At 40.0% G+C, this 13242-nt stretch overlaps 1 protein-coding gene across 1 annotated transcript in view; it reads right to left on the bottom strand.

The window, feature by feature from the left end:
* The window catches only part of LOC121559267 (formin-2-like), a 112925-nt gene that overhangs the window by 41660 nt on the left and 58023 nt on the right, over positions 1-13242 (bottom strand). The window contains exon 2 of the mRNA XM_045221872.1: positions 5164-5336. Within this exon, the coding sequence (XP_045077807.1) occupies positions 5164-5336 (173 nt within the window). The remainder of the gene's footprint in view (positions 1-5163; positions 5337-13242) is intronic.

Below are 13242 nucleotides of genomic sequence, written 5' to 3'. Positions count from 1 at the left end.
CCAGACACTGTAATAACAGCTAACCAGGAGGCTGGTCCCTCCAGACACTGTAACAACAGCTAACCAGGAGGCTGGTCCCTCCAGACACTGTAACAACAGCTAACCAGGAGGCTGGTCCCTCCAGACACTGTAATAACAGCTAACCAGGAGGCTGGTCCCTCCAGACACTGTAACAACAGCTAACCAGGAGGCTGGTCCCTCCAGACACTGTAATAACAGCTAACCAGGAGGCTGGTCCCTCCAGACACTGTAATGCTGGTCCCTCCAGACACTGTAACAACAGCTAACCAGGAGGCTGGTCCCTCCAGACACTGTAATAACAGCTAACCAGGAGACTGGTCCCTCCAGACACTGTAACAACAGCTAACCAGGAGGCTGGTCCCGCCAGAGAGACACTGTAACAACAGCTAACCAGGAGGCTGGTCCCTCCAGAGACACACTGTAACAACAGCTAACCAGGAGGCTGGTCCCTCCAGACACTGTAATGCTGGTCCCTCCAGACACTGTAATAACAGCTAACCAGGAGGCTGGTCCCTCCAGACACTGTAACAACAGCTAACCAGGAGGCTGGTCCCTCCAGACACTGTAACAACAGCTAACCAGGAGGCTGGTCCCTCCAGAGAGACACTGTAACAACAGCTAACCAGGAGGCTGGTCCCTCCAGAGACACACTGTAACAACAGCTAACCAGGAGGCTGGTCCCTCCAGAGACACACTGTAACAACAGCTAACCAGGAGGCTGGTCCCTCCAGACACTGTAACAACAGCTAGCCAGGAGGCTGGTCCCTCCAGAGACACACTGTAACAACAGCTAACCAGGACGCTGGTCCCTCCAGAGACACACTATAACAACAGCTAACCAGGAGGCTGGTCCCTCCAGAGACACACTATAACAACAGCTAAAGACACACTGTAACAACAGCTAACCAGGAGGCTGGTCCCTCCAGAGACACACTGTAACAACAGCTAACCAGGAGGCTGGTCCCTCCAGAGACACACTGTAACAACAGCTAGCCAGGAGGCTGGTCCCTCCAGAGACACACTGTAACAACAGCTAACCAGGAGGCTGGTCCCTCCAGAGACACACTGTAACAACAGCTAGCCAGGAGGCTGGTCCCTCCAGACACTAACAACAGTATATCTGCATCCTGATACATTTTCATGACTTTCACTGTGGCACTGTCACCATAACAACAAGGTGTCTCTTATTACAGGTCCCAGCACAGCCATTAGAGCTCAGAGCACTCAGCCAAACCATCCCTAAACATTAGACTCAGACGTGGTTCTGGATAACAGCCAAACCATACCTAAACATTAGACTCAGACGTGGCTCTGGATAACAGCCAAACCATACCTAAACATTAGACTCAGACGTGGCTCTGGATAACAGCGTCTGCTAAATGACTACAATGGACATGTGTAGACGATTTACGTCAAAAACACCACCTCCAGTTTTTCATATGATCACATGACCATGGTCAGAACCGCTTGTCCTGCTAGCACAGTGTAACCAGGGGTGAAAGTAGATTTAATTTCTTACTGGTATGGAACACCCAAGTGTGCGCACGCATTTTTTACAGGGTAGCCTACTCTGCTGACACTGAGGTCATGACTCTCTCCTTGGTGAGGATCAAAGGTGCCAGATAAGCTTGGCAAATGGCTGACAGATAGCCAGACCCCCATTACTCCACACACAGAGACGCATACAAAGCTCTCCCTCGCCCTCCAGTGACTCGCTCAATACGAAGTGGTCAGATGACGTGGATGCTACGCTACAGGACTGTTTTGCTAGCACAGACTGGAATATGTTCCGGGATTCATCCAATGGCATTGAGGAGTACACCACCTCATTCACCGGCTTCATCAATAAGTGCATCGACGACGTCGTCCCCACAGTGACCGTACGTACATACCCCAACCAGAAGCCATGGATTACAGGCAACATCCGCACTGACCGCGACTGAGCTAAAGGGTAGAGCTGCCGCTTTCAAGGAGCGGGACTCTAACCCGGACGCTTATAAGAAATCCCGCTATGCCCTCCGATGAACCATCAAACAGGCAAAGTGTCAATACAGGACTAAGATTGAATCGTACTACACTGGCTCTGACGCTCGTCGGATGTGGCAGGGCTTGAAAACTATTACAGACTACAAAAGGGAAACCCAGCCGCGAGCTGCCCAGTGACGCGAGCCTACCAGATGAGCTAAATTCCTTTTATGCTCACCTTGGGGCAAGCAACACTGAAGCATGCATGAGAACACCAGCTGTTCTGGACGACTGTGATCACACTCCGTAGCCAATGTGAGCAAGACCTTTAAACAGGTCAATATTCACAAGGCCGCGGGGCCAGACGGATTACCAGGATGTGTACTCAGAGCATGCGCGGACCGACTGGCAAGTGTCTTCACTGATATTTTCAACCTGTCCCTGACCGAGTCTGTAATACATACATGTTTCAAGCAGCCCACCATAGTCCCTGTGCCCAAGAAAGCAAAGGTAACCTGCCTAAATGACTACCGCCCCGTAGCACTCACGTCGGTAGCCATGAAGCGCTTTGAAAGGCTGGTCATGGCTCACATCAACACCATTATCCCGGAAAGCCTAGACCCACTCCAATTTGCATACCGCCCCAACAGATCCACAGATGATGCAATCTCTATTGCACTCCACACTGCCCTTTCCCACCTGGACAAAAGGAACACCTGTGAGAGAATGCTGTTCATTGACTACAGCTCAGCGTTCAACACCATAGTGCCGACAAAGCTCATCACTAAGGTAAGGACCCTGGGACTAAACACCTCCCTCTGCAACTGGATCCTGGACTTCCTGACGGGCCACCCCCAGGTGGTAAGGGTAGGTAACAACACATCCGCCACGCTGATCCTCAACACGGGGGCCCCCCAGGGGTGCGTGCTTAGTCCTCTCCTGTACTCCCTGTTCACCCACGACTGCGTGGCCAAGCATGACTCCAACACCATCATTAAGTTTGCTGACAACACAACAGTGGTAGGCCTGATCACCGACAACGATGAGACAGCCTATAGGGAGGAGGTCAGAGACCTGGCAGTGTGGTGCCAGGATAACAACCTCTATCTCAATGTGAGCAAGACAAAGGAGCTGATTGTGGACTACAGGAAAAGGAGGGCCAAACAGGCCCCCATTAACATCGACGGGGCTGTAGTGGAGCAGGTTGAGAGCTTCAAGTTCCTTGGTGTCCACATCGCCAACAAACTATCAGGGTCCAAACACACCAAGACAGTCGTGAAGAGCGCACGACAACACCTTTTCCCCCTCAGGAGACTGAAAAGATTTGGCATGGGTCCCCAGATCCTCAGAAAGTTCTACAGCTGCACCATCGAGAGCATCCTGACCGGCTGCATCACCGCCTGGTATGGCAACTGCTCGGCATCCGACCGCAAGGCACTACAGAGGGTAGTGCGTACAGCCCAGTACATCACTGGGGCCAAGCTTCCTGCCATCCAGGACCTCTATACCAGGCGGTGTCAGAGGAAGGCCCAAAAAATTGCCAAAGACTCCAGTCACCCAAGTCAGACTGTTCTCTGCTACTACACGGCAAGCGGTACCGGAGCGCCATGTCTAGGTCCAAAAGGCTCCTTAACAGCTTCTACCCCCAAGCCGTAAGACTGCTGAACAATTCATCAAATGGCCACCCAGACTATTTGCATTGACCCTCCCCCCCTTTGTTTTTACACTGCTGCTACTCGCTGTTTACTATCTATGCATAGTCACTTAACCCCTACCTACATGTACAAATTATCTGGACTAACCTGTACCCCCGCACATTGACTCAGTACCGGTACCCCCTGTATATAGCCTCGTTATTGTTATTTTGTGTTACTTTTTATTGTATTTTTTACTTTAGTTTATTTAGTAAATATTTTCTTAACTATTTATTGAACTGCATTGTTGGTTAAGGGCTTGTAAGTAAGCATTTCACGGTGTTGTATTCGGCGCATGTGACAAACACAATTTGACTTGATTTGAGTGTAACGTAACAGAGGACTGCTGTGTGCTGCAGACTGATGCAGATATCCAGCATGATAATGGTGATGCTGTGATGAAAGTGACTAAGGGAACAGGCTGCTGGGAAATGTAGTCCAACCACGACACACTGGGCAGATGGTGTGTCACAGAGCTCTTTGAAGACACCATCGTCACAAACAAAAGACATGCCAACCAATCACCTCCTATAACACAGATAACATGATCCCAAAAAGACATGCCAACCAATCACATCCTACAACACAGATAACATGATCCCAAAAAGACATGCCAACCAATCACCTCCTACAACACAGATAACATGATCCCAAAAAGACATGCCAACCAATCACCTCCTACAACACAGATAACATGATCCCTCCAAAATGGGAATGTCCAAATTGTAAGAGACACTGAATATTCACTATCTAACATACTGCATAACAACACATTGGGACCATAACAGTTCAAATGAGGGATTTGAATTTCAACTGACATTGATCAGATTAGTGATGGTAGGAACATCAGCGTTCTATGGATGTACCTCATAATAAACTTTTTTTTTTAAACTAAACAATAAAGAGTTGTAGGTATACACTACGCTAAACAATGATTCAATTTAACAGGCATATCATATTTAATTAACTTGATTATTGCTGTGAAACCGAGAACATTTGTTTTTGATTAGCTAAATGGAGCAGAGAAAAAACAGAGTCGATGTAACCTCTGACCTCTGATCAGAGTTGAATTTGCTACATGAAACTGTAACCGGAAAGATACTGTCCTGTAGTTTTCCGCTCCAACCATAATCTAGCACACCTGATTCTAATAATTAGTTGGTTGATAAACTGAATCAGGTTAGTTACTGGAGTTGGAGCAAAAACCTACAGGAGGGTATCTCTCCAGGAACAGGGTTGGAGTTAACCTACAGGAGGGTGTCTCTCCAGGAACAGGGTTGGAGTTAAAACCTACAGGAGGGCGTCTCTCCAGGAACAGGGTTGGAGTGAAAACCTACAGGAGGACATGTCTCCAGGAACAGGGTTGGAGTTAAAACCTACAGGAGGGCGTCTCTCCAGGAACAGGGTTGGAGTTAAAACCTACAGGAGGGCGTGTCTCCAGGAACAGGGTTGAGGGTCCTGGTATAGAATATAGTTCACTCACGTGGAACTTGCATGGTGCCGTGAGTTGTGGGTTGGACCCTCCTATTGGCTCTCTGAAGCAGTCAGTGAAGGGCAGTAACAGCCCCATCGCCAGAATCCTAGAACACAGCTTCTCAGCCTCCTCTGGCTGGGCATCTTCCTGCTGAAGGAACAACTTCTCTAGGAGAGTACGACCTGGAGTTAGAGAGAGACATATCAATATTACTACAGTAGAACTCCAGTCTAAGAGACATATCAATATTACTACAGTAGAACTCCAGTCTAAGAGACATATCAATATTACTACAGTAGAACTCCAGTCTAAGAGACATATCAATATTACTACAGTAGAACTCCAGTCTAAGAGACATCAATATTACTACAGTAGAACTCCAGTCTAAGAGACATATCAATATTACTACAGTAGAACTCCAGTCTAAGAGACATATCAATATTTCTACAGTAGAACTCCAGTCTAAGAGACATATCAATATTACTACAGTAGAACTCCAGTCTAAGAGACATATCAATATTACTACAGTAGAACTCCAGTCTAAGAGACATCAATATTCCTACAGTAGAACTCCAGTCTAAGAGACATATCAATATTACTACAGTAGAACTCCAGTCTAAGATACATATCAATGTTACTACAGTAGAACTCCAGTCTAAGAGACATATCAATATTACTACAGTAGAACTCCAGTCTAAGAGACATCTCAATATTACTACAGTAGAACTCCAGTCTAAGAGACATATCAATATTCCTACAGTAGAACTCCAGTCTAAGAGACATATCAATATTACTACAGTAGAACTCCAGTCTAAGACACATCAATATTACTACAGTAGAACTCCAGTCTAAGAGACATATCAATATTACTACAGTAGAACTCCAGTCTAAGAGAAATATCAATATTCCTACAGTAGAACTCCAGTCTAAGAGACATATCAATATTACTACAGTAGAACTCCAGTCTAAGACACATCAATATTACTACAGTAGAACTCCAGTCTAAGAGACATATCAATATTACTACAGTAGAACTCCAGTCTAAGAGAAATATCAATATTCCTACAGTAGAACTCCAGTCTAAGAGACATATCAATATTACTACAGTAGAACTCCAGTCTAAGACACATCAATATTACTACAGTAGAACTCCAGTCTAAGAGACATATCAATATTACTACAGTAGAACTCCAGTCTAAGAGAAATATCAATATTCCTACAGTAGAACTCCAGTCTAAGAGACATATCAATATTACTACAGTAGAACTCCAGTCTAAGACACATCAATATTACTACAGTAGAACTCCAGTCTAAGACACATCAATATTACTACAGTAGAACTCCAGTCTAAGAGACATATCAATATTACTACAGTAGAACTCCAGTCTAAGAGAAATATCAATATTCCTACAGTAGAACTCCAGTCTAAGAGACATATCAATATTACTACAGTAGAACTCCAGTCTAAGAGAAATATCAATATTCCTACAGTAGAACTCCAGTCTAAGAGACATATCAATATTACTACAGTAGAACTCCAGTCTAAGAGACATCAATATTACTACAGTAGAACTCCAGTCTAAGAGACATATCAATATTACTACAGTAGAACTCGTCTAAGAGACATATCAATATTACTACAGTAGAACTCCAGTCTAAGAGACATATCAATATTACTACAGTTGAACCAGTCTAAGAGACATATCAATATTACTACAGTTGAACCAGTCTAAGAGACATATCAATATTACTACAGTTGAACCAGTCTAAGAGACATATCAATATTACTACAGTAGAACTCCAGTCTAAGAGACATATCAATATTCCTACAGTAGAACTCCAGTCTAAGAGACATATCAATATTCCTACAGTAGAACTCCAGTCTAAGAGACATATCAATATTTCTACAGTAGAACTCCAGTCTAAGAGACATATCAATATTACTACAGTAGAACTCCAGTCTAAGAGACATATCAATATTTCTACCCTAGAACTCCAGTCTAAGAGACATATCAATATTACTACAGTAGAACTCCAGTCTAAGAGACATATCAATATTTCTACAGTAGAACTCCAGTCTAAGAGACATATCAATATTACTACAGTAGAACTCCAGTCTAAGAGACATATCAATATTACTACAGTAGAACTCCAGTCTAAGAGACATATCAATATTACTACAGTAGAACTCCAGTCTAAGAGACATATCAATATTCCTACAGTAGAACTCCAGTCTAAGAGACATATCAATATTACTACAGTAGAACTCCAGTCTAAGAGACATATCAATATTACTACAGTAGAACTCCAGCCTAAGACACATCAATATTACTACAGTAGAACTCCAGTCTAAGAGACATATCAATATTACTACAGTAGAACTCCAGTCTAAGAGACATATCAATATTACTACAGTAGAACTCCAGTCTAAGAGACATATCAATATTACTACAGTTGAACCAGTCTAAGAGACATATCAATATTACTACAGTTGAACCAGTCTAAGAGACATATCAATATTCCTACAGTAGAACTCCAGTCTAAGAGTCATATCAATATTACTACAGTAGAACTCCAGTCTAAGACACATCAATATTACTACAGTAGAACTCCAGTCTAAGAGACATATCAATATTACTACAGTAGAACTCCAGTCTAAGACACATCAATATTACTACAGTAGAACTCCAGTCTAAGAGACATATCAATATTACTACAGTAGAACTCCAGTCTAAGAGACATCAATATTACTACAGTAGAACTCCAGTCTAAGACAAATCAATATTACTACAGTAGAACTCCAGTCTAAGAGACATATCAATATTCCTACAGTAGAACTCCAGTCTAAGAGAAATATCAATATTCCTACAGTAGAACTCCAGTCTAAGAGACATATCAATATTCCTACAGTAGAACTCCAGTCTAAGAGACATCAATATTACTACAGTAGAACTCCAATCTAAGAGACATATCAATATTCCTACAGTAGAACTCCAATCTAAGAGACATATCAATATTCCTACAGTAGAACTCCAGTCTAAGAGAAATATCAATATTCCTACAGTAGAACTCCAGTCTAAGAGACATCTCAATATTACTACAGTAGAACTCCAGTCTAAGAGACATCAATATTACTACAGTAGAACTCCAGTCTAAGAGACATATCAATATTACTACAGTAGAACTCCAGTCTAAGAGACATATCAATATTACTACAGTTGAACCAGTCTAAGAGACATATCAATATTACTACAGTTGAACCAGTCTAAGAGACATATCAATATTACTACAGTTGAACCAGTCTAAGAGACATATCAATATTCCTACAGTAGAACTCCAGTCTAAGAGACATATCAATATTCCTACAGTAGAACTCCAGTCTAAGAGACATATCAATATTCCTACAGTAGAACTCCAGTCTAAGAGACATATCAATATTTCTACAGTAGAACTCCAGTCTGAGAGACATATCAATATTACTACAGTAGAACTCCAGTCTAAGAGACATATCAATATTACTACAGTAGAACTCCAGTCTAAGACACATCAATATTACTACAGTAGAACTCCAGTCTAAGAGACATATCAATATTACTACAGTAGAACTCCAGTCTAAGAGACATCAATATTACTACAGTAGAACTCCAGTCTAAGACAAATCAATATTACTACAGTAGAACTCCAGTCTAAGAGACATATCAATATTACTACAGTAGAACTCCAGTCTAAGAGAAATATCAATATTCCTACAGTAGAACTCCAGTCTAAGAGAAATATCAATATTTCTACAGTAGAACTCCAGTCTAAGAGACATCAATATTACTACAGTAGAACTCCAGTCTAAGAGACATATCAATATTCCTACAGTAGAACTCCAGTCTAAGAGAAATATCAATATTCCTACAGTAGAACTCCAGTCTAAGAGACATATCAATATTACTACAGTAGAACTCCAGTCTAAGAGACATATCAATATTACTACAGTAGAACTCCAGTCTAAGAGACATCAATATTACTACAGTAGAACTCCAGTCTAAGAGACATATCAATATTACTACAGTAGAACTCCAGTCTAAGAGACATATCAATATTACTACAGTTGAACCAGTCTAAGAGACATATCAATATTACTACAGTAGAACTCCAGTCTAAGAGACATATCAATATTACTACAGTAGAACTCCAGTCTAAGACACATCAATATTACTACAGTAGAACTCCAGTCTAAGAGACATATCAATATTACTACAGTAGAACTCCAGTCTAAGAGACATATCAATATTACTACAGTAGAACTCCAGTCTAAGAGACATATCAATATTACTACAGTTGAACCAGTCTAAGAGACATATCAATATTACTACAGTTGAACCAGTCTAAGAGACATATCAATATTCCTACAGTAGAACTCCAGTCTGAGAGACATATCAATATTACTACAGTAGAACTCCAGTCTAAGAGACATATCAATATTACTACAGTAGAACTCCAGTCTAAGACACATCAATATTACTACAGTAGAACTCCAGTCTAAGAGACATATCAATATTACTACAGTAGAACTCCAGTCTAAGAGACATCAATATTACTACAGTAGAACTCCAGTCTAAGACAAATCAATATTACTACAGTAGAACTCCAGTCTAAGAGACATATCAATATTACTACAGTAGAACTCCAGTCTAAGAGAAATATCAATATTCCTACAGTAGAACTCCAGTCTAAGAGAAATATCAATATTCCTACAGTAGAACTCCAGTCTAAGAGACATCAATATTACTACAGTAGAACTCCAGTCTAAGAGACATATCAATATTCCTACAGTAGAACTCCAGTCTAAGAGAAATATCAATATTCCTACAGTAGAACTCCAGTCTAAGAGACATATCAATATTACTACAGTAGAACTCCAGTCTAAGAGACATATCAATATTACTACAGTAGAACTCCAGTCTAAGAGACATCAATATTACTACAGTAGAACTCCAGTCTAAGAGACATATCAATATTACTACAGTAGAACTCCAGTCTAAGAGACATATCAATATTACTACAGTTGAACCAGTCTAAGAGACATATCAATATTACTACAGTTGAACCAGTCTAAGAGACATATCAATATTACTACAGTTGAACTCCAGTCTAAGAGACATATCAATATTCCTACAGTAGAACTCCAGTCTAAGAGACATATCAATATTCCTACAGTAGAACTCCAGTCTAAGAGACATATCAATATTTCTACAGTAGAACTCCAGTCTAAGAGACATATCAATATTACTACAGTAGAACTCCAGTCTAAGAGACATATCAATATTTCTACAGTAGAACTCCAGTCTAAGAGACATATCAATATTACTACAGTAGAACTCCAGTCTAAGAGACATATCAATATTTCTACAGTAGAACTCCAGTCTAAGAGACATATCAATATTACTACAGTAGAACTCCAGTCTAAGAGACATATCAATATTACTACAGTAGAACTCCAGTCTAAGAGACATATCAATATTACTACAGTAGAACTCCAGTCTAAGAGACATATCAATATTCCTACAGTAGAACTCCAGTCTAAGAGACATATCAATATTACTACAGTAGAACTCCAGTCTAAGAGACATATCAATATTACTACAGTAGAACTCCAGTCTAAGACACATCAATATTACTACAGTAGAACTCCAGTCTAAGAGACATATCAATATTACTACAGTAGAACTCCAGTCTAAGAGACATATCAATATTACTACAGTAGAACTCCAGTCTAAGAGACATATCAATATTCCTACAGTAGAACTCCAGTCTAAGAGACATATCAATATTACTACAGTTGAACCAGTCTAAGAGACATATCAATATTCCTACAGTAGAACTCCAGTCTGAGAGACATATCAATATTACTACAGTAGAACTCCAGTCTAAGAGACATATCAATATTCCTACAGTAGAACTCCAGTCTAAGAGACATATCAATATTTCTACAGTAGAACTCCAGTCTAAGAGACATATCAATATTACTACAGTAGAACTCCAGTCTAAGAGACATATCAATATTTCTACAGTAGAACTCCAGTCTAAGAGACATATCAATATTACTACAGTAGAACTCCAGTCTAAGAGACATATCAATATTTCTACAGTAGAACTCCAGTCTAAGAGACATATCAATATTACTACAGTAGAACTCCAGTATAAGAGACATATCAATATTTCTACAGTAGAACTCCAGTCTAAGAGACATATCAATATTACTACAGTAGAACTCCAGTCTAAGAGACATATCAATATTACTACAGTAGAACTCCAGTCTAAGAGACATATCAATATTCCTACAGTAGAACTCCAGTCTAAGAGACATATCAATATTTCTACAGTAGAACTCCAGTCTAAGAGACATATCAATATTACTACAGTAGAACTCCAGTCTAAGAGACATATCAATATTCCTACAGTAGAACTCCAGTCTAAGAGACATATCAATATTACTACAGTAGAACTCCAGTCTAAGAGACATATCAATATTACTACAGTAGAACTCCAGTCTAAGAGACATATCAATATTACTACAGTAGAACTCCAGTCTAAGAGACATATCAATATTCCTACAGTAGAACTCCAGTCTAAGAGACATATCAATATTCCTACAGTAGAACTCCAGTCTAAGAGACATATCAATATTACTACAGTAGAACTCCAGTCTAAGAGACATATCAATATTACTACAGTAGAACTCCAGTCTAAGAGACATATCAATATTACTACAGTAGAACTCCAGTCTAAGAGACATATCAATATTACTACAGTAGAACTCCAGTCTAAGAGACATATCAATATTACTACAGTAGAACTCCAGTCTAAGAGACATATCAATATTACTACAGTAGAACTCCAGTCTAAGAGACATATCAATATTCCTACAGTAGAACTCCAGTCTAAGAGACATATCAATATTACTACAGTAGAACTCCAGTCTAAGAGACATATCAATATTACTACAGTAGAACTCCAGTCTAAGAGACATATCAATATTACTACAGTAGAACTCCAGTCTAAGAGACATATCAATATTTCTACAGTAGAACTCCAGTCTAAGAGACATATCAATATTACTACAGTAGAACTCCAGTCTAAGAGACATATCAATATTTCTACAGTAGAACTCCAGTCTAAGAGACATATCAATATTACTACAGTAGAACTCCAGTCTAAGAGACATATCAATATTACTACAGTAGAACTCCAGTCTAAGAGACATATCAATATTACTACAGTAGAACTCCAGTCTAAGAGACATATCAATATTACTACAGTAGAACTCCAGTCTAAGAGACATATCAATATTACTACAGTAGAACTCCAGTCTAAGAGACATATCAATATTACTACAGTAGAACTCCAGTCTAAGAGACATATCAATATTACTACAGTAGAACTCCAGTCTAAGAGACATATCAATATTACTACAGTAGAACTCCAGTCTAAGAGACATATCAATATTCCTACAGTAGAACTCCAGTCTAAGAGACATATCAATATTACTACAGTAGAACTCCAGTCTAAGAGACATATCAATATTACTACAGTAGAACTCCAGTCTAAGAGACATATCAATATTACTACAGTAGAACTCCAGTCTAAGAGACATATCAATATTCCTACAGTAGAACTCCAGTCTAAGAGACATATCAATATTCCTACAGTAGAACTCCAGTCTAAGAGACATATCAATATTTCTACAGTAGAACTCCAGTCTAAGAGACATATCAATATTACTACAGTAGAACTCCAGTCTAAGAGACATATCAATATTACTACAGTAGAACTCCAGTCTAAGAGACATATCAATATTACTACAGTAGAACTCCAGTCTAAGAGACATATCAATATTACTACAGTAGAACTCCAGTCTAAGAGACATATCAATATTACTACAGTAGAACTCCAGTCTAAGAGACATATCAATATTACTACAGTAGAACTCCAGTCTAAGAGACATATCAATATTCCTACAGTAGAACTCCAGTCTAAGAGACATATCAATATTACTACAGTAGAACTCCAGTCTAAGAGACATATCAATATTACTAC

This window comes from Coregonus clupeaformis, chromosome 1 (genome assembly GCF_020615455.1).
Source record: "Coregonus clupeaformis isolate EN_2021a chromosome 1, ASM2061545v1, whole genome shotgun sequence".
NCBI lineage: Eukaryota > Metazoa > Chordata > Actinopteri > Salmoniformes > Salmonidae > Coregonus > Coregonus clupeaformis.
Note: the sequence above shows the minus strand (reverse complement) of the source record. Positions and strands in the feature narration are given on the sequence as shown.